The sequence below is a fragment of the Calypte anna genome, chromosome 1 (assembly GCF_003957555.1).
Source record: "Calypte anna isolate BGI_N300 chromosome 1, bCalAnn1_v1.p, whole genome shotgun sequence".
NCBI lineage: Eukaryota > Metazoa > Chordata > Aves > Apodiformes > Trochilidae > Calypte > Calypte anna.
Window position 1 is genome coordinate 34948706 of NC_044244.1, and position 19560 is coordinate 34968265.

The 19560-nt window shown below is 40.5% G+C and overlaps 2 protein-coding genes across 3 annotated transcripts in view; both read left to right on the plus strand.

Moving 5' to 3' along the window:
- NUP107 (nucleoporin 107) overlaps positions 1–11512 on the plus strand; it is a 30542-nt gene extending 19030 nt beyond the window's left edge. Inside the window, exons 16-28 of the mRNA XM_030450464.1 lie at positions 1243–1388; positions 1496–1544; positions 2630–2699; positions 3122–3240; positions 5384–5422; positions 5790–5940; positions 6979–7085; positions 8077–8179; positions 8353–8513; positions 8721–8846; positions 9535–9648; positions 9920–10087; positions 11181–11512. Coding sequence (XP_030306324.1) covers positions 1243–1388; positions 1496–1544; positions 2630–2699; positions 3122–3240; positions 5384–5422; positions 5790–5940; positions 6979–7085; positions 8077–8179; positions 8353–8513; positions 8721–8846; positions 9535–9648; positions 9920–10087; positions 11181–11288 — 1461 coding nt within the window. The 3' untranslated portion in view covers positions 11289–11512. The remainder of the gene's footprint in view (positions 1–1242; positions 1389–1495; positions 1545–2629; positions 2700–3121; positions 3241–5383; positions 5423–5789; positions 5941–6978; positions 7086–8076; positions 8180–8352; positions 8514–8720; positions 8847–9534; positions 9649–9919; positions 10088–11180) is intronic.
- A 1128-nt stretch (positions 11513–12640) lies between these two features.
- Positions 12641–19283, plus strand: SLC35E3 (solute carrier family 35 member E3). 2 transcript variants are annotated; one of them, XM_030469142.1, is made up of 5 exons: positions 12641–13078; positions 13253–13363; positions 15164–15322; positions 16271–16353; positions 16808–17276. In XM_030469142.1, exons 1-5 carry the CDS (start codon positions 12689–12691, stop codon positions 16992–16994), a joined length of 930 nt encoding a protein of 309 aa, XP_030325002.1. In that variant the 5' UTR covers positions 12641–12688; the 3' UTR covers positions 16995–17276. The 2 variants fall into 2 exon arrangements, with proteins under 2 accessions (XP_030325002.1, XP_030325003.1); XM_030469143.1 differs by lacking the exons at positions 16271–16353; positions 16808–17276 and adding an exon at positions 17289–19283.
- The last annotated feature ends 277 nt before the right edge of the window (positions 19284–19560 follow it).

The following is a 19560-nucleotide window of genomic DNA, read 5'->3' on the forward strand; positions in this document are numbered from 1 at the left end:
AGACATGGTTTTGTAGGATTGACATGCCTTCATAAAATATACTTGATAGACTTCTCTTAATATTATTCATGCTTTCAGTACAAACAGTTCTAGTCTTGTTGCTCTAGTTCTTCTCTAGTTTAGTACTATTTAAGAGCGTGTATGGTCACTTTCCTGCTGATGTACAGTATCCTAAGAGTCAAGTTGGTGTATCCAAAGATTATTTTGTAACTGAATTTCATTATCAGTCAGTTTTATGCTCTATACAATGCTCACTTTTATCTTTAAGTATTTCTTGCCTTTTATTAGTTTTAATCCTCCAGATGCTTATGTGCTCTTCTCCTCCTAACTAGTAATTTTAATTTTTTCTTACCATTTTTAAAAACAAGGACATTGCAGACTATCTGGAAAGTTTTCTTGCTGTTATAGTAATTAGTGGTAAGCTCCTACTTGAGGAGCTTGATTTTCTGCACACCTTCCTTCTTGGTATGATGTAGCAGAAATAAAGATAATTGATAAAACAAGCAGAGGGGGATTTTAGGAATCTTTTCAGGTTTTAGACACTGAAATTTAAACTTCTTTCCTCTATAGGAAAGGAAATGAGGCCTATCAGGAAAAACCCTCTTTCCTATCAGGAAAAAGAGGCATTGCAAAATTAGACAAACTTATAGAACAGAAGTTACTTACCTTCTTGTGACAGAGTAAAGATTCAGTAAAAGTTGAGTAATATTAAAATTACTGTAAGAGTTAAGTGTTTCATGAAACACAGTATTTTCTCTGGAACTTGTCTCAGGGTTTCAGTGAGGAAAAAGCCTAGAAATACTCAGATAAGAACTGGATTATCAAGTTCTTGATCTCACCACAGCAGCACTACTCCCTTCATCCTTCCCTCCACCACTCACTACTGCACTGTGATTTGTGCAACTGTGACATAAGCCAGTAAGACAAAGTGATCATGCTGAAAATGATAGCAGAAAATTGGATAATCTTCATTTGAGGTGTTACAGGAGTGGTGTCAGAGTGCCTCTGGAAGTTGTACAGCATGGTTTCTGTTGGCTGCCTTTGACAGAAAATAATCAAGGAGCTGGAGCATTATTCAGTGAAAAGATTTTTTGTATCCTGCTTGGATGAAGGGAAGGCTGCTGTTCAAGATGGTCATCTTTGGTGCCAGGAAATCTGATTCTAAATTACAGTTGCTCTGTTCAGATTCTGATAGTTCTCCATCCCTTAATAATTCCTGCTCTGTATTTTTTTAATGTATAGATTCTTCCTGTTTGTGATACCTGGGAAGATACTGTTTGGGCATATTTCAGGGTCATGGTGGACACACTTGTTGAGCAGGAAATACGAACCACAGTAATAACTACAGAGGAGATGGAAGACCTCCCTAGAGATTATTTAGAAACAAAGTAAGTTTTAAGTCAAGTGATGCTCCTAAACTCAATAAAGCATACTGTGTGATCTGTTTGGAATATTCAAGGTAATGTGTTTTGTTTTTTCCTCTCTTAATTTGAAGCTGGACTTCAGAAAAAGTGTTTGAAGAACTTCAGGCAACAGACAAAAAGGTATCTATTAATTACAGTGTTTCTTCTCATGGTTTTTAATTTTTAACTATTCACCAGATTCTACTTTTACTACACTATTTACAAAGGACTCAAATACACGCAGTTCAAACTTTGAATAAAATCCTACAGCATAATGTATAAAGAAAGCAAACTTATAAATAAAGCAAAAACTGTACCAGACACTGCCAAACTAGCTGGGTGTGCTAAAGAAATAGCTGACTGCCAAGTGTTGTGAGAATCACCTATTTAACACTTTGGTAAAATGTGCAGAATTTGATACCATGCCCTTTTCTTTATAGGAGGTTTCAGTTTTCTTTGTAGGAGGTTTGTGTGCATACTTCAAAGAGGGTTTTCAAAACTTGAAAGTGTATTTGCTTTAGGAGACTATTTCTTTTTTACTTTTTTAACGCCCAGAATACCTCTTTCATTCAAGATGGAAGAAGTAATTTATATGTAATTTTTGAAAATTTTAATTTTAAATTACACTCTGATTTGATGGAATGGGCATATATCATTTATCATATTGCTAAGATAAAGACATGCTGAAAGACAGCTAACAAATTGATGCAGTCAGCCATAAATGCACCCAGCTGCCTTCGCCTTTCTCAAGGCAGGGAGAGTCCTCACTGGGCAGCAACTTTACAGGTGCATTCGAATTGTATTTCATGCCTTAATTCCTGTATCATTAAAAAAGTATCTCTTCCTTCTCAAGATAGTTTCAAGTGCCTTTTCTTTGAAGAATGAAACACATTGCTGGTTCTTCGGTGACTCTAGAATCTATTCTCTGTAACATTATTACTTATTCTACTCTTCCAAGCAAAAAGCCCTTAGGCTTGGATTTCATCCATGAAAGAATTAACTTCACAGATCCATATTTTGGGTCTTTCTTTCAGTTTGCCAATATTCTTGTAATTTGAGATTGAGATAGCAAGTGCCTTTTCTCCTGCTCTTTATGCAAAATACCCTTTTGAAATAGGAAACTGCCTTTCCCTAAGGAGTTTTTGCTTTATTTATAAGTTTGCTTTCTTTATACATTATACTATAGGATTTTATTCAAAGTTTGAACTTTGATTTTCTTTCCCCAGAGGGTTATAGAAGAGAATCAAGAACACTATCACGTGATTCAGAAATTCATTATACTGGGAGATGTGGATGGTGAGCTTTTCTCTAATGATTTTCAAGTGTCAACTGACTACATTAGTTCCAGTGACCTTTCCAGAAACTTTTGTGTGAATGGTTTTTAGAGTAACCAGTAACCAAACTCCACCTAAAAGCTAAACTGTTGGGACTTTCTGGAGTATGACATAGAAAGTTGTTTTCTAAGAAGTCATGAAATCATGTAAATGCATCAAAATATGTTGCTGTAACTTTTTCTGAGAAATAACAAGATGCATTTAGCAGATATTTAAGCCAAACTACTAAATCCTTCCCAGACCCTTGCAGTTTTCTTTTGTTGCGCTTTTGAGCTAAATGACATTTTTTAGGATAAATACATAGTTTTGAAACATATCTTAGGTGTTTTCCCTCAGAATTTCCCCATGATATGGCTAACAGCAGCATTTCCCGGGGGGCTGTAGGTTTGATGGAAGAATTCAGCAGGTGGCTTTCCAAAGACAGAAGTGTGCTCCCGGGACATCTCCTTCGTTTCATGACGCATCTTATTCTGTTTTACCGCACCTTGGGTCTGCAAACCAAGGTGAGTTCACTTGTGTTGGATTTGTTGTCATAGCAGATTTGGTGTCAATAGCTAGTCTGAAAAGCTCTTAGAAATCATAGAATCATAGAACTGGATGGGTTGGAAGGGACCTCAGAGATCATCAAGTCCAACCCTTGATCCACTACCGCTGCAGTTACCAGACCATGGCACTGAGTGCCACATCCACTCTCTTTTTAAATATCTCCAGGGATGGAGAATCCACTACTTCCCTGGGCAGCCCATTCCAATGCCTGATCTCCCTCTCAGTAAAGAAATTCTTTCTAATGTCCAACCTAAACCTCCCCTGGCACAACTTGAGACCGTACCCTCTTGTCTTGCTGAGAGTTGCCTGGGAAAAAAGACCAACCCCCCCCCTGGCTCCAACCTCCTTTCAGGGAGTTGTAGAGAGTGATGAGGTCTCCTCTGAGCCTCCTCTTCTCCAGGCTGAACAGCCCCAGCTCCCTCAGCCTCTCCTCATAGGATCTGTGCTCGAGTCCTTTCACCAGCCTGGTTGCCCTCCTTTGGACCTGCTCCAGGACCTCAATCTCCTTCCTAAACTGAGGGGCCCAGAACTGGACACAGTACTCGAGGTGTGGCCTCACCAGTGCTGAGTACAGGGGCAAATGCTTGTGCATAGATGTATAAATTGCATGCAGTTATAGTAAATTACTGCCAGGCTGATGAGGAGCTGCATGCTTAAGTAGTGTATTTTTTGATCTTGGAGCCTAAATACAACAGCCAGAATTCACCTCTCCAGTTCAGGTTGAAAAATATTTTTTGAGGATGATGTGTTCTACTCCTAAGCCCTTTATTGACAAAGACCTGACTCAAGCTTGAATATTATTCCTTGCATCCAAGGTGTTTTGAGTATAACCTGTTCTTATACACAGTACCTCATGATTTCAGCTTGTAAGTGTTTTTGCCTGAGGTAATTGGTACTGTCTAAAACTTTAGTATTTTCTCAAGATACATACTTAGTGTAGGCCTCTAGTGAGCAACCTGGTCTATGCTGAATACGTAGATGAGCCACATAGCTGCAATGGCTTTTTTCTGAGGCAGTCACAAGTTACTAGAAGCTCTGCCTTTTCTACTATTTTAAAATTTAGAAGCACTTATGGATCAGATACATTTCTGCATGTAATTTGTTCTGGCAAAAGCACTTGTGTTTTTGTTAGATGGTTTAAATACAGCTCTGAGTTACTATTTTTTTTCATTCCTCTAGTCATTGCTTCATTCATTTATTTTGAAGTCTGATGGCATGTACCTAATTAAAAGGAACATGTGTGTCTGTAATTATTTAGCCAGGCTCAAAACTTTATGTAGTATGTCTTTAAGCTGAAGTATGGTAGAATTAGTCATTAACATATGTTTAAAAGAGGAGAAAAAAAAAAAAATCCAGTTTACTTCAATTCCACTGTGGGATTCTTGATTACAGCCTCTTCAATTTTGGAGTAGGTGAATGTACTACAAAATTACTCAGTCAGCACTCACCAGACCTCAGGGGGAAGAGGCAGTTGTTCAAGCTTTTATGATTTTCTTTATCTGATATTTGAAAACAAATCATATAGGGATATGTCTAGGTGAAGTTCTCTGATTTCATTTACAGGTATAAAACTAAAATAATGATAGTTATTCACAGTAGCAAACACTTTAGTCTTAGCCAAATCAGTCTCAGATGCTCAGGAGAGATTTTAGTTGTTTAGCATGGGCTGTAACAGATGAGCCAGGTGGTGTACATACATAGGAACATCAGAATTTTCTGTAATACAGCAGAGCATGTAGCACACTGCAGTAGTCATCTTGTTCACCTGACACTTTATTTATTTATTTTCAAAATATGGTAAAGTGGGAAGATTTGGAAGACAATTTTTAGAGTAACTTACTAGTTAGACCAAAAAGTTTATTTTTCGGTTCCTGAAAAAAAAAGAATCCTTGAAATCTTTGAATCAGAAGACCTATGTTTTGAAACACTGTCCAAGAGAAACAGTTTTTCCAGCCAAGCCTGTTTGAATGTGTAGATTAGTCAAGCAGACCTAAGTAAATATCCTTGTATGTGTGCAATAGTGATAGCCTGTAAAGTATATTTTGGTTTTTTTTCCACATGATCTGATTTAACACTGAATTTGTATTTGTTTGCAATAAGGAGGAAGTTTCTGTTGAAGTCCTGAAGACCTACATTCAGGTAAGCTTTCAAAAATATAGCTTGCTTTCTCTGATGTAATTTAGACGTAAAGGAGGAAGGAAAGGGTATTTAAGGTTAGGGGATGGAAAGAGCTGTGACGCAGTTAATGCTCTATTCTCAAGAGACACATGGAAGCTTGCCTAATATGCAGAGTTTCTGTCAGCAGTGCTTAAATGAGAGATGTTAAATGAGAGACAGTTCTATTGATCCTTGTTTAGAAGCTGAGAAGCGGGATCTTCCTGTAGGAGAACAAAATACCTAGAAATCAGTTACAGATTTATGTTTTTATCTAAGTGTAACCACACCGATGTGTTAACACAGAGGAATGTGCTACATTTTTACTAAACATTTGCTTTGTGTTCTGCAGCGGATGATAACTGAGAAGCACACGGATTTAGTGGCCTTTTATGTTAGCCACTTGCCCCCTGAGCTAGCTGTTGCTCAGTATGCTTTATTTCTTGAAGATGTTACTGAAAGTGATCAACGCCACCACTGTCTTGAATTAGCAAAAGATGCAGGTGAGATGTGCTCATATTGTAATTATTGCTTTATATCCTGGGTTACTTTGTCTCTTAGTAGTTTTTGATGCAAGACCTAACTATGAGGATCGTATAGTTCCCTTCCTGTGCATCTGTTTCAATTAAATAAAATTAATTTGCTGATATACCTATACTGAAATAGGTATATTTTGGGTTTTAAATAACCTGGAATTGCAGGGGTTTTTCTGAGTTAAAATAAATAGCACTTTTGCTCCTGAATTTTGTCCAAACACAGCAGGAAGTAAGTTCCAACTGCCTGTCTCAAAGACATGCTCTGAGGGTTGACATGATTGTATTATTTCAGAAAACTATAAAAATGGATACCTGTTCATGGATTTAGCAAGGTTATGAGTATCTCTTTTGTGTTCGTGTCCTATTCATATTGCTCTTTGTTAGCCACAGTGGGTTGCTTGCATTAATTGTAAGCTTTCTTCCAGGCACGTATACATCAAATTAAAAGGGAATACAATGAAGCAGCACCCTGTCCATTGTTTGACAATGACTCTGTGCCACTCAAAATCCACAGAGAAATGGATTTAGTGCAGACTTTGGTGTCAAACTTTTCTTCAACCTTCTTTTAGTAATTTTCTTTTAAAAACTTTGCTAAGGTTTCAAAAATAAAACATTCTGCTTTGGCATCTGTAAAAGAAGAATTGAGAGCTTTTCCTTGAAGTTTCATGTCGAATCATAGTCTTGCCATCAGAGCTGTAGGAATTAGTGGTCATAGCAAATATATCTGTATGGTGGCTCACAGTACAGACTAAAAACCTTGTCTTACTCTTTTTGCCATGATTCCTGTTCTCTGTTAGCTCAAATATCATTGATCTAAAATACCTCTAAATTTAGAGGCATACCTCTAAAATGAGGTATCTCAAAAGCTTATCATTAGTCTAACAATGTGAGTGTGAACAGACTGATAAAAACTACCAGTAGTAAGAACAACAGCTGGAGTCTGAAATTAATTTTGTGGCAAGTTTAAATTCATGAATGCTCTTAAATGTTTCTGTCTTCACCCAGGTCTGGATGTTGCAGCCATAACCAAAACTGTTGTTGAAAACATCCGCAAGAAGGATGCTGGGGAATTCAGCCACCATGACCATATGCTGGATGCAGGCACAACAGAGGCAAGTGTATTTTGTAGGGCAGACATTCTAGTTTGCAACCATCTACAGAGGCTTACACCATATGTGATCCATATCTCTCTTCAGATGATGGTGGAAATTGCCTTGTAAAAAGCCTGTGAGGCAAACTCACCTCCCAGCTGACCAGTTATTGAAGAACTGAATTGCACAAAGTTGTAACTTATATTTCTGCATCTCCTTTATCCTCTGGGCTGTGGTGTATGGTGCTCAGCAGCACGTCAGTATGTGAGCAATAATGAAAAGAAAGGCCATGAAATGACCATAACAAATCATGTTGTAGATGACAGCAAGATACTATTGTAGCTTCTCAGAATTATGACGATTAATACTTTGGATCTCAGACCTTCCTATGTGCTGAAGTGACACATTCTAGCTATGACAGGTGTTGTCTTTACTGATAGTTTCATTGTCATCACTATTGAGTGTTGGTTTGATCCAACACAGTATTTTAGTGACAGTGAGGCACTGTTAAGAGTTTGCATTCAAAATACTGTTTAGAAAGCCACTGACAGTTTTCAAACTTGTGTCAGCTTTTTGGCTGTTCAGTACAAAGCTGAAGCTCTCTAAGCCAAATAGTTTATTTCATGCAAGAATAGTACAGCTGTGGTTGCAGGATATTGGAACCCCTGAAGATTGTAGCAAGAGCTCCATACAGCATGTCTGTACAGTGTATTCTTCACCACCCATCTTCTTCAAACTTGAATCCATAAAAAAAGAATTTGAGAGCTGATGCTCAACCGTTGATCTGAATGTCTTAGGAATACTTAGAAATTAATTTTGAATGATTCTAAATGGCAGAGTTTGTTTTCTAAGCCTTTGGTGCTAAAGTTGTGAATGAAGCAATCCTTGTTAGCATGTCCTAATGTTATCCAAAGATCTCTAGAAGCTTGTGTATTTCACTGACTGGATTTGCTGTGTCTAACATCAGCTGTATGCTTGAAATTTCATTGAGTCTGTATGTTGGTTTTTCCAGGCAGATCGGCTGAAAATAGATGTAATTGACTGGCTCGTCTTTGATCCTGCACAGAGGGCAGAAGCACTTAAGCAAAGCAATGCAATCATGAGGAAGTTCTTGGGTACTAAACTTTACAAATACACTTTTTAAATGTTGTTTTTGTTTGCATTGGCTGTTGGCACTGTATTTGCTATAACTTGGAATCCAGTCTCTTAAAAAGCATGGGTTTGTCAGTTTGTAAAAATAAATTATGGAAATTGCCGAGCTGTTGATACTCAGTTCACCTTTTCATAGCATCCAAGAAACATGAAGCTGCAAAGGATGTGTTTGTGAAGATCCCCCAAGACTCTATAGCAGAAATATATAACCAGTGGGAAGAACAGGGAATGGATACTCCACTTCCAGCAGAGGATGACAATGCTATACGGGAACATCTGTGTATTCGTGCATATTTGGTGAGTTTCAGATATGTTGTATTCCAAGTTATTATTTACAATTATTATTATTTATGTAAGGGTGAGTGTGCCTTGGTGGTGAAACCTTAAGCTTTGTCCATTTGATTTAACTCCTGATTTCTGGATACGTTGTAGCTGTGCACTTTATTAGATGCTTGTAATTATATGAGCTAACTATGTCCAAACACTGATTCCAATGCCATCCAGGAAGCCCATGAAACCTTTAATGAGTGGTTTAAACACATGAACTCAGCTCCACAGAAGCCTTCTTTGTTACCACAAGCAAGTTTCACTGAAAAGGTGGCCCATGAACATAAAGAAAAGAAGTATGAGGTAGGTAAAAGTTGAAGTTATTTACCATAAACATTTTATTTTCTCACTTAGGGGGCAGTCTTAGCTTAATGAAACAGAGTAGAGAACTGCTGATTCTTATTGCATAAGAACTGTATTATAAAATACTCCATATTGAGGGAGTACAAGACAGTAGAACAGAAATGGCACAGCCCAATAGATTCTCATGCTTTTTGCTATGACTCAGCTTTATATACAGTATTGTAATGAAGCAGTAATTATTCAATTGATTGTCAGGGTTATTAATAAATGTACTTGATTTTGCTGCTAAGTTCTTTTAATTCTTGTATTTGTCATGTTTTGTTCTTTGAAAGATGCTGCAGTTCTGTTTCTTTTGCCGAAAGTTCTGTTTTTTGCATGCATGGCCACTACGAATACACTGCATTCACATTTCAGTACCTGTTTTATAAAGCAGAATAATGGCAGAATAAGTTTAGGATTGTCTTCCTCTCATAGCTTTGCTTCTGAACAACCTGTCTGACTGGACAGGGAATTCAGCAAGGATGGAAATAGCTCTTAGGAGCAGGCTTTTAAGTTTTGGCAACTGGATGAAGATTCTAATTTGAATTAGAGCTGTGCTGGCTGTTGCATGCTAGGTGAAGAGTCTGTGTTAATATAACCTTGGAAATTATCCTGGTTTTCAGTCGTTTATTTTTTGTCTCTTTCCCAGATGGACTATGGTATTTGGAAGGGCCTCTTGGATGCACTGACAGCTGATGTGAAGGAGAAAATGTACAATGTGTTGCTGTTTGTTGATGGAGGGTGGATGGTCGATGTTAGAGAGGTATTTATAAATTTTTATAGCATGGCATAAGCACTGGGTTTCCAGTTTGATGTGCTTTTGTCTGGCCAAATTCACCCTGACCTTGCTGTGACTGCTTACAGGTTGCTTCCCTTCCCTCAGTTACCATATAAATTGGATCTAGCTGCCCAGTCAGGGCTGGTTAGCCCAGTTTTTTGCCTCTGACGCCATTAATTACCTGGTTATGCTGAGCTGTCTGTTAAAGGTAGATGTTCATAACACTAATTTATTATTATTATTTTGCTCTGGTAAGGATGCTGAGGATGACCCTGAGAGGACACACCAGATGATTCTGTTGAGGAAGCTGTGCCTGCCAATGATGTGCTTCTTACTGCACACGGTGTTACACAGCACTGGGCAGTATCAGGAGTGTCTACGACTGGCTGACATGATTGCTTCTGAGCGACATAAGCTCTATACAGTGAGTTTCTGAGAGCTGCAGACAGCTTGGCTTCCATTTAAAAGCTCTGTGGGCGGGCTGTGGAAAAAGCTGCCATATAGAGAGGAAGATGCCATATGTTCTTTAACACCAGAAGTTTCTTTATCTCTTCCCGTTCACTGCAGTAGGAAAGGGTTTCCTTGTGTGCTGGCTTAAGGAATCAAAGAGTTAACTCTGACACCGTGAAGATGATGCCAATGTTTTGACATGCAGTTCTGAGTGAAAAAAATAGCAGTTCTGAGTACAAAAATGATGGGATCCTTTCAGTTGGAAAGGCTCTTTTAAGACCATGAAATTCCACCATTAACCTGGCATTGCCAAGTCCACCACTAAACCATGTCCCTAAGCACCACATCCACATGTCCTTTAAGTATCTCCAGGGATGGTGAATGTTCCAGTACTTGACAGCCCCCTTCAGTGAAGAAATTTTTCCTAATATCCAGTCTAGTGCAGTTACTAATTTTTGCCCCGGGGTTACTGAATTAAAATAAGTTGAACTATAGAATTGTAATTGATTTTTTTTTTTTTTCCATTACATTTCAGAACATTGTATAAGTAGGTTTTGTTTTGGAGCACTTGGTTTACCTAACCTTCTGTCCCTCCATATCCTGAAAAACAACCTCAAAAGGTTTTATCACTTAAAAAAAATAAAATAAAATCCAGTCCAAAAAGCCTAAACCACAACTCTCCCCCTCCAAAACCAACAAGGATTATAAATCAGAAAAGAAACGTCAGGGCTAAGAAAAATACTGTGATACTTTCCCTTTTATTGGCTTAAAATCTCTGCCAACAATAATAGGAAAATTAAATTTGGCTGCTTACCAGTAATCTTTGTAGTAGTTCTGAGACAGAGATATCTTGAGACTACCTTCAGGTTTTGTATATTGCTTCTATCCTGCAGTCTTTTACTAAATGCCATTCTGAAATGTCTGGTGTTTACACAGATTTAAGTCTTTCCTTAGAAAGGAAAAAAAGAAGAAAAAAAAATTAACTTTGTTAATCACCATTTAATTTGATATCATCTGGTATTTATTGCAAAGAAATATAAATTCATTATGTCTTTTTTTATTATTAGGTATTTTCAAAAGAAGAACTCCGAAAGCTTCTACAGAAGCTGAGGGAATCTTCTCTGATGCTTCTGGACCAGGATCTTGATCCTTTGGGGTATGAAATTCAGTCATAGGATTTCATACAGATACTTGCAAGAACTTCTAAACATGGACATTCTGGTTATGAAAAAAAAAACAAAACCATGACTCAGTTAAACTGTTCTGATCTGTGGGGGAGGAGGGAGACCCCAGCCCTCAGATTTCAACTTGAAAAATTCTGACCAACTTCTAAGAGGGTATTTGTTATACAGCCTTTTTCTTACTGACGGGTGGTTTTTTTCCTAATAAAAGTGTCTCACAAACAGAAAATGTTCATTCATTCTAATCTAAAATGTCATTATGTAAATACAATGATTGTATGAACCTCCCTTAAGCATTTTTGCTACGTGCTGAGGAGCTGCCCCTCGACAAGAAACATCACTCGGCAAGGGAAAGTGCAGGGGGAAGTCAGACTGCAGGAGGCAGTGTGTCTGTGTGTCTGTCTGTGTGTCTGTCTGTGTTGTAAAGCAGGGAGCAGAAAGCGGATGCAGGGAGCTGGAGGAGAGCAGCAGCAGAGGAAGAAACGGTGAAGAAAGAGCTGCTGCCAGCCCTCCAGGAGAGGAGGAAGGGCTTGTGGTGTTCCAAGGAACACGCTGGAGTGATTGAAAGGCTGAGGTAATCCTGAGCTGGAGGAAAGATGATCAGACCTTGAAACTCACACGTTTAAGATGTTATGATTGATTTATAAACCTTGTCTTGGCCGTGTTTACATCTTAAGCACACGTTGAACTGCTTGACCCTTAACTGGAGTGTGGAGGGCAGGGGTGTGGTGCTGGGCTTCAGCTCCTTCACTCTGACACTTGACAAAGGATGTCATTCAGGCTATACCTGTGTGTACATGTGTTTTCCACGTGTGCTTATAGAAATCCCCAGCCCTGTTGCCGGGCAGGTATTTGCCTCATGGAGCCAAGGTGCGTTGCAGCCTGTCCCGCAGGATGGTCGGGCAGGGGTTCGTCTCCCGGTCCACGTTATCCCTAAACCTCGGGTTCGGGATTTACACTGGCATTTTAGCAACGACACAGCATACGTGAAGCCTTTCTCTTCTGAAAGCCCGGCAGTAGCTCTTCACTCTCCCCCTTTCTGCGCCTTTCCCCCAGCTCCCTGCATCTCCCCTCCCCTCCCGCAGCTCCGCTCTACCCTTGCGCCTTCTTCCTGCGGAGCTCCTGTTCCCGGGAGCGGTCGGTCGATCCTCCACCTCCGGCCTCACTGGTGCATTCTCCGGTTTACCCTCTGCCTCTCTCTGCCGCTGCCTTTCCCCGGTACCGCCCCGGCACCGCTGCGGGGGGCGGGACCGCAGCTCCGCCTCAGGGGCGGGCGGGGCCACCGGAAGGCGCGGGCCCACGTGTCCCGGCGGAGGAAACGGGGGAGGTGGCGGTGGTGGCAGCGGGGTCGCGGCCGGTGTGCTGGGAGCCGGCGGGCTGCCTCGGTCCCCGCCATGGGCTGGCTGCCGGCGCAGGGCCGTCTGGCGGCGGGGCTGCTGGTGAACCTGGCCGCCTCCATCTGCATCGTCTTCCTGAACAAGTGGCTGTACGTGCGGCTTGGCTTCCCCAACCTCAGCCTCACCCTGGTGCACTTCGCCATCACCTGGCTCGGCCTCTACCTGTGCCAGGCTTTCGGCGCCTTCTCCCCCAAGAGCCTGCAGGCTTCGCAGGTGATGCCTTTGGCCCTCAGCTTCTGCGGCTTCGTCGTCTTCACCAACCTCTCCCTGCAGAGCAACACCATCGGCACCTACCAGCTGGCCAAGGCCATGACCACGCCGGTCATCGTGGTCATCCAGAGCCTGGCTTACGGCAAGACTTTCCCTCTCCGGATCAAGCTCACCTTGGTGAGGAGGCTGAGGGGAGCGGGGGAGGGGCGGGCGTCGCCTCAGGATCCCCGTGTCAGGATCTCAGGTATCCCCGCTCCCATCCCCTTCCCTCCTCCCGCCCGTCCTGAGGCGACGCCGAGGGCAGGGACCTGGCCTGAACTCCCTTCCCTTCCCTCGCCTTCTCCTCCACAGGTTCCCATCACGCTGGGCGTCTTCCTCAACTCCTACTACGACGTGAAGTTCAGCCTCCTGGGGATGGCGTTCGCCACCTTGGGCGTCCTGGTGACCTCCCTCTACCAAGTGGTGGGTAATGGCAGGGGTGAGGGGTAGGAGGGTAGTGGGGATTGTTCGTCAAGTTGCTTTCCCTCGGTTAGGTCACCTTGAAGCAGCACCCTGCCTTCCAGGAAGCCCCCCCATACTCCGTGATTTATTAAAAAAATTTAAAAAACCACACGACAAAATACCCACCCTAAATTATGATGGTCCACCACAACCCTTGGTAAATTAAGGGACTGCTCATCCTTTAGGCTGTCATCTTTAACGTGGCCATCAGCATCCTTTCAAGGGGTGAAGATCACTTTCTTGGTAGCACTCTGTTTTTTTAGGGAGCACAGGTTTTCTCCTTGCTGAAGCAAGTGCCTTGCGTTTGAGCCTTTCCCTAGAAAGGACATTTTCCAGTCCTTCAATCAATCCTGTGGTTTATTCCCAAGCTATTTACATTTTATCAGCATTTTCCTTCAATTTCGACTGTACACAGTCTAAGGTGATTTTGTAGAGGGTGCATTAATATGTAGGTACAGTATAACCTTCCTCACTGATTATATTTGAAAAAATAGGTATATTTGAGTCTTGCCTTTGCTCCTTCTGCTGTCACATTGTACTAGCTGCTCACAACCAGTACATTACCAGCCACGACCATAAAAACCTCCTAAACTGGAGTCCTCTGTCATGGTGACATGATAGTCATCATAAATATAAACGTGAATTTCTTTGTACATGTACTCTTTGACCTGTAGTGTGCAAAATGATAAGTTAATAGTTGTCCTGTTTCAGACAGGAGGAGAGAGATGCTGCATGATAACTTGAAGTGTTGGAGTACCTGAGAAATTATTCTGTAGTTAAAAAAAAAACAAAAAAACAACCCTTAGCAAGTTTATATGCTGGGATCCATGTTGCAAAATAATTCATAAGTATGCAGAATTATATAAAGAAAGTCTTTTTCCTTGTAACATCTGTCTTCATAACCATAGATATAAGATTTTTCTTAAAGCATGCTACATTGAAAATCCAAGTTGTAGTCAATTACAGTCAGTATTGAAATGAAATCCAGCACATTTGGAATACACTGTCAAAAGAAAGCCAAGCATTTACTGGTTATGGTAGCTTGTGTGTAAGGGAAAATTAGAAGAAAGAATCATAGAATCATAGAACTGGCTGGGTTGGAAGGGACCTCAGAGATCACCAAGTCCAACCCTTGATCCACTACTGCTGCAGTTACCAGACCATGGCACTGAGTGCCACATCCAGTCTCTTTTTAAATATCTCCAGGGAAGGAGAATCCACTACTTCCCTGGGCAGCCCATTCCAATGTCTGATCACCCTCTCCATAAAGAAATTCTTTCTAATATCCAACCTAAACCTCCCCCGGCACAACTTGAGACCATGAAAGGAGCAAAAGCAAAGCAGATCTCTGCTTAGGCAAAGGTGCTTGGATCATAGAATCTGGAATTATTTTGAAAATAAAAGACTTGGTATTTTCTTCCCAACTTTGCTACTTTTTTTTTTTGTTCTTCTGAAGTATAATACTTTACCCCCAGCCTATGGGAAAAATGAGGTTTAGGTACTTGGGTGGGATTCAGTGCCACTGCAGATGATTTTCTCCTCACCTGGCTTGTGTGCTTGCAAGAGGCTGTCACTTAGGCCTCTAGCTAGACACAGTTAGGAGACGATCCTTAACAATCTGTTCACGTAGCATTTACCACATGATGCTCCCTCTGTGTTAGTAGCCAGCTTGCTTTTGCTCAGGTTTTCAATTTATGTTTTTGTGTTTTGTTATTTTTTTTTTTCTTTCTCATGTTTAACCTCCCTCTCTTTTGGTTTTAGTGGGTAGGAGCTAAGCAGCATGAGTTGCAGGTAAACTCTATGCAGTTGCTGTACTATCAGGCACCAATGTCCTCAGCTATGTTGTTGTTCATCATACCCTTCTTTGAGCCAGTCTTTGGAGAAGGGGGAATATTTGGGCCCTGGACGCTCTCTGCTGTGGTAAGGCTTTTATTGACTTTATTTACATAAATAATAATCAATGGTGTAGTTAAATTGGAGAGTAAGATCTGTTTCTTTCTGAAATGGGTTTCTGTACAGTCCTTGTCTATGAGGAGACAAGGGGCATGTGCAAGAGAAAAAAAACAACAAACCTTGTTGTGTCTGCCCAGCTTCCTCTTAGAGGTCTCTATCAATTGATTTACCTCCTTATTCTTGTTTCTGTTTAGAGGGCATCTGAACAACAGGAAAATCTGACAAAATCCAGAAGCTTCCCCTAGTGTATTAAATTAAAAATATGTAAGTGCCCGAGTTCCAGCTCTTACTGTCCACTCAGATAGAGATAGTCAGCATGCTCACTTGTGACACTCTTAACTCCTCTTCTGTGGGAAGTTGCCAACATTGGTTGTTCTCTAGAAGTGGTGGCTTATTTTCAACAAGAAGGCTGTAATTTCTACCTTTATCCTTGTGTCCAAAAAAGACCCAGTGGCATATTCTTACCACTGCTGATCATGCAGCTCAGTGATGGGTCCTTTCTCCTAGCACTCCAGCTTATCAAATGGGATAGCAAGTACTCATCCTAATAAAATTTGCCACTTTTCCAAAATAGTTCTTGCTGTGACCATAAATAAGACCGTTTTCTCAAAGGTAAAGGATGCAACCTCTGGGCGTATGAGTAGCCAGATTTTCCAAGTCTCTCTTAGCTGTTTGCTGAGAGTAAAGGAGAAGGGGCTGTGGTTACATCAGTGTGCATGGACATGGTACCCTCAGCTGCTGATACACAGCAGCAGTGTTGGTGCCCATTTGAAGCTGTTTCCCTGTTTGTTCTCCATCCCTTTTACTTGCCTGAAACTCTGCATTCAGAAGTAAAGGAATCTGAAGAAATATGGAATGTACCTACAAATGCCCCAAAAGTGTGTGGTATTGCTGACTGTGTCCATTAATCCACAGATAATGGTACTGCTGTCTGGAATAATAGCGTTTATGGTAAACTTGTCTATTTACTGGATCATTGGGAATACGTCACCTGTCACATATCCTTTGTCACCTTAGTTCTCCTGTTTCCCAGATGCATTGTGTTGGGTGTTCATTCAGATTGATTTACTGTGGGAAACCTGTTAGGTAACCTGCCTGTTAATCTTGAGTGGTGAGGCTGGAAAAGCACCTTCCTGTCTTGGCATATTTTGTTTCTTGGGTTGGGGTTTCTATAGGTGATGGTGGTTAAATTACTGTCTTAACTTACTGACCTTCAAAGAATATTTACCCAGACTTTGGCTACCTGGGGGAAGTGCTGGCAGGCCAGTTGGTGTGCAGTGTACAAAGGGTGCAAAGCTTTAGGTGGAGGTTGGTTCTCACAGCCACAGAGATGTGGGGAAGTTGCCTGAAGTTGAAGGTGACATTATCACTGCATGTTTGGAAGTTCCCAGGTGTTTCTTTTTTACAAAAGTAGGAAACTGATGTTTGCTGTTTTCCTTAACAGATGTCTAGGTATAACATGTTCGGACATTTCAAATTCTGCATCACCCTCCTGGGAGGGTGCCTCTTGTTTAAGGATCCACTGTCTGTTAATCAAGGCCTTGGGATTCTGTGCACGTTGTTTGGCATTTTAGCTTACACCCACTTCAAGCTTAGTGAGCAGGAAAGCAGTAAGAGTAAGTTGGTGCAGCGCCCATGAAGCAAGGTTTTCTGGAGATTAATAATATTGTGAAGGAAAACAAGTATTTAAATATGTGTTGATTCTAGAATGTACTAAATTGCCTCATTTATTTAGATCAATCGTTTATGTTTAACTGCCAGGGTTGTTATTCTGTAACTGAACCAAACAATCTGAATTATGTAAAATGCTGGGGTTTTGCCATCTCAGTCCGTTCTGCTGTTTTCATTAAATTTAAATGGTAACTTCAAAGAGAAAAAGGCACACTTCAAATTGCTGTGGAAATGGTACTGAAATAATTACATTTTTGCATAGCAAATGAGATGGTGGTGGCTCCAGTTATAAAACAGAAAGAGAAGAAGAAAAGGAATCCTGTCTTTGTGATAATGCCAGTATTGCTGTTGTGAAGAAACTTGGAGGCACCTTTGGTATGTGGTGATGCTTCCTCCTTCTTGTCTGGTGAATGATGAAGAGGAAACATACTGTGTTCAGGAGTTTTAAAAACAGCTGCCAACTCATTCCTATGTCTGTTTGCTTGCTTATGAATGTTTGGCTTCAACAGTGGTGAATTTTGGCTGAAGAAAATAGATAAAACTACAGGTGGAAAGAGGCTTGAGGAGACAATGGGATGGCTTGGAGCCACAGGCCAAACTATAGAAAAGTAGGAAATCAGGTCTAAACAGTTAATCTTAAATTTTTCTTTTGGTCTTACAGAACATGAAGTCATTCATATTTTAGAAAATTCTGCTACTGCTTTATAATTTTCTTCATGCCAACAAGAAATCTTGTAAATACCCATGAGCCTAATAAAATCTCTGATTTTGTGGTAACAGCCAAACATTTTGCAGCCCCTGCACACAAACACCCATTCTAAAAATGTTGTCAAAGAAATCTTCAGGAAGTTCATGGTAGGTGATGGATGTGAGGATGGATGTGCCCTGTTCTCTCTCCTGCCTTCAGCCCCACTTCCCTCACCTTTCCCTGAGCTTTACCTTCAGTGGGACCTCTTGTTATTTCAGGGTGAGGCCCAGGGTCAGTGCCAAGTAGGCAGAGTTCCCTCAACAAGACAGTTCCTGGAAACTTAGCACAGTGACAGAAGAGTGTGAGGCAGGACCTACTTCTGCTTTATTCAGGAACATTTTGAAAATTATTTTATGGCAGTATCAAGCACTGTCTTTTACAACACATTACGAGAAGTTGAGTACTGTTCTATTAAAAAAAAAAAAAAAAAAAGAAAAAAAAAAGAGAAAAATAACTTCCAGTAAACTTGGTAAGAACATACGTTCACTGGATTTGCAGGGTTAGAATTTATTTTCAGTATCTTAATCCTTACATTTTGGGGTTTGTTTTATCTTCATCTACCTCTAGCAGATTTAAGGAGGGGAATGATGAACAAAAGCAGGTATTTAAGTTTTACAACCACCAACAGAAATTATACCTAGTTCCTCTAGGCTTTTTTACAATAGAGCTAATAAGTCTTTGTGTAAGAAGCAATGCAAATCTTCTCAAGCTTAAAAATTATTTATTCTGTTACAGAGCTTTTGATTTAAGAAAAATTTATTTTTCTGTGTAACCTAAGTTTACACTGTAATACTCTATATCATTTCAGAGTTAGAAATACCTGGATAACTTCACATCTTTACCAACTGTGTCTTAGACATTGTACGTGTCCAACGATGATTTTTTTTTTTTTTTAATAAATATATATATATGTTTTTATAAATCTATAATTAGTTTAAAAACACAGCCTGGACTACTGAAAGACATGTTCAGGCAGGACACCTCTGGATGCATGGCTTTCAGTGCATACAGTGAGAAAGCCATTTGCATTAATTCGTGCTGTGCACAAGTTCTTCTAAAATGTAGATAGAGTGCAAAGACTCGTGCAGTGAGAGAACAGCTGAATTAGAAGCCTGTATGACAACAGGACTTGGGAGGGGACTGATGTAGATATGAAGAATGAACAAAGCAGCCATGTCTGAAAATACAAAAGAACCCTTAAGGACAGGAGCAGATACGCAAGAGAAGGTTAACAGTATGATTAAAACCATACATTATAAACACAGTCTGTTGCTGGAATGTGTAAATTGTGGAGGTCACTTAAGTGACATGATTTTTTTTTCATATGTTCAAGAACTCTCCTGTGGCATTTACCTGTTGTATCTAACAAATAAAGTACCTTGAACTTTGTCATATGGTTCAAAATATTCAATCTGGGAGGCCTGTGTGATTGTGGGATAAATAGAGCTTTGTATGTATTGTTTCTTTGGGTACCATCTGTAGGGTGGGAATAAATTTTTAACCACTTGACTGATATCTTCTTATTGCAGGGGATAAGAGTTGGTCCCTATTTTCTTCTTCTGCTTGAGCTGGACACACTTGTGGGGTCTGGGTGTGTGTAATACAAAATGGTGCAACTTGGATTTCTCTCTATAGAAGTATTTCAAGGAGTTTGCATGTTTTGGGGCTGAACTCATGAAAATGAATGAAGCTGCATGACTTCCCTGTGCCAATACAAGGACCCCCATGTATGCATACACATGCACACCCACTGGCAACCTGCCCACGGTGCTTTCTTTCACCCCTG

Excerpts from the sequence above, each read along its gene's own strand:
- SLC35E3 (XM_030469142.1), top strand. The coding sequence starts at position 12,689 with ATGGGCTGGCTGCCGGCGCAGGGCCGTCTGGCGGCGGGGCTGCTGGTG. Across the intron at positions 13,079-13,252 it reads TCCGGATCAAGCTCACCTTG|GTTCCCATCACGCTGGGCGT; the intron begins GTGAGGAGGCTG and ends TCTCCTCCACAG. Across the intron at positions 16,354-16,807 it reads GGGAATACGTCACCTGTCAC|GTATAACATGTTCGGACATT; the intron begins ATATCCTTTGTC and ends ACAGATGTCTAG.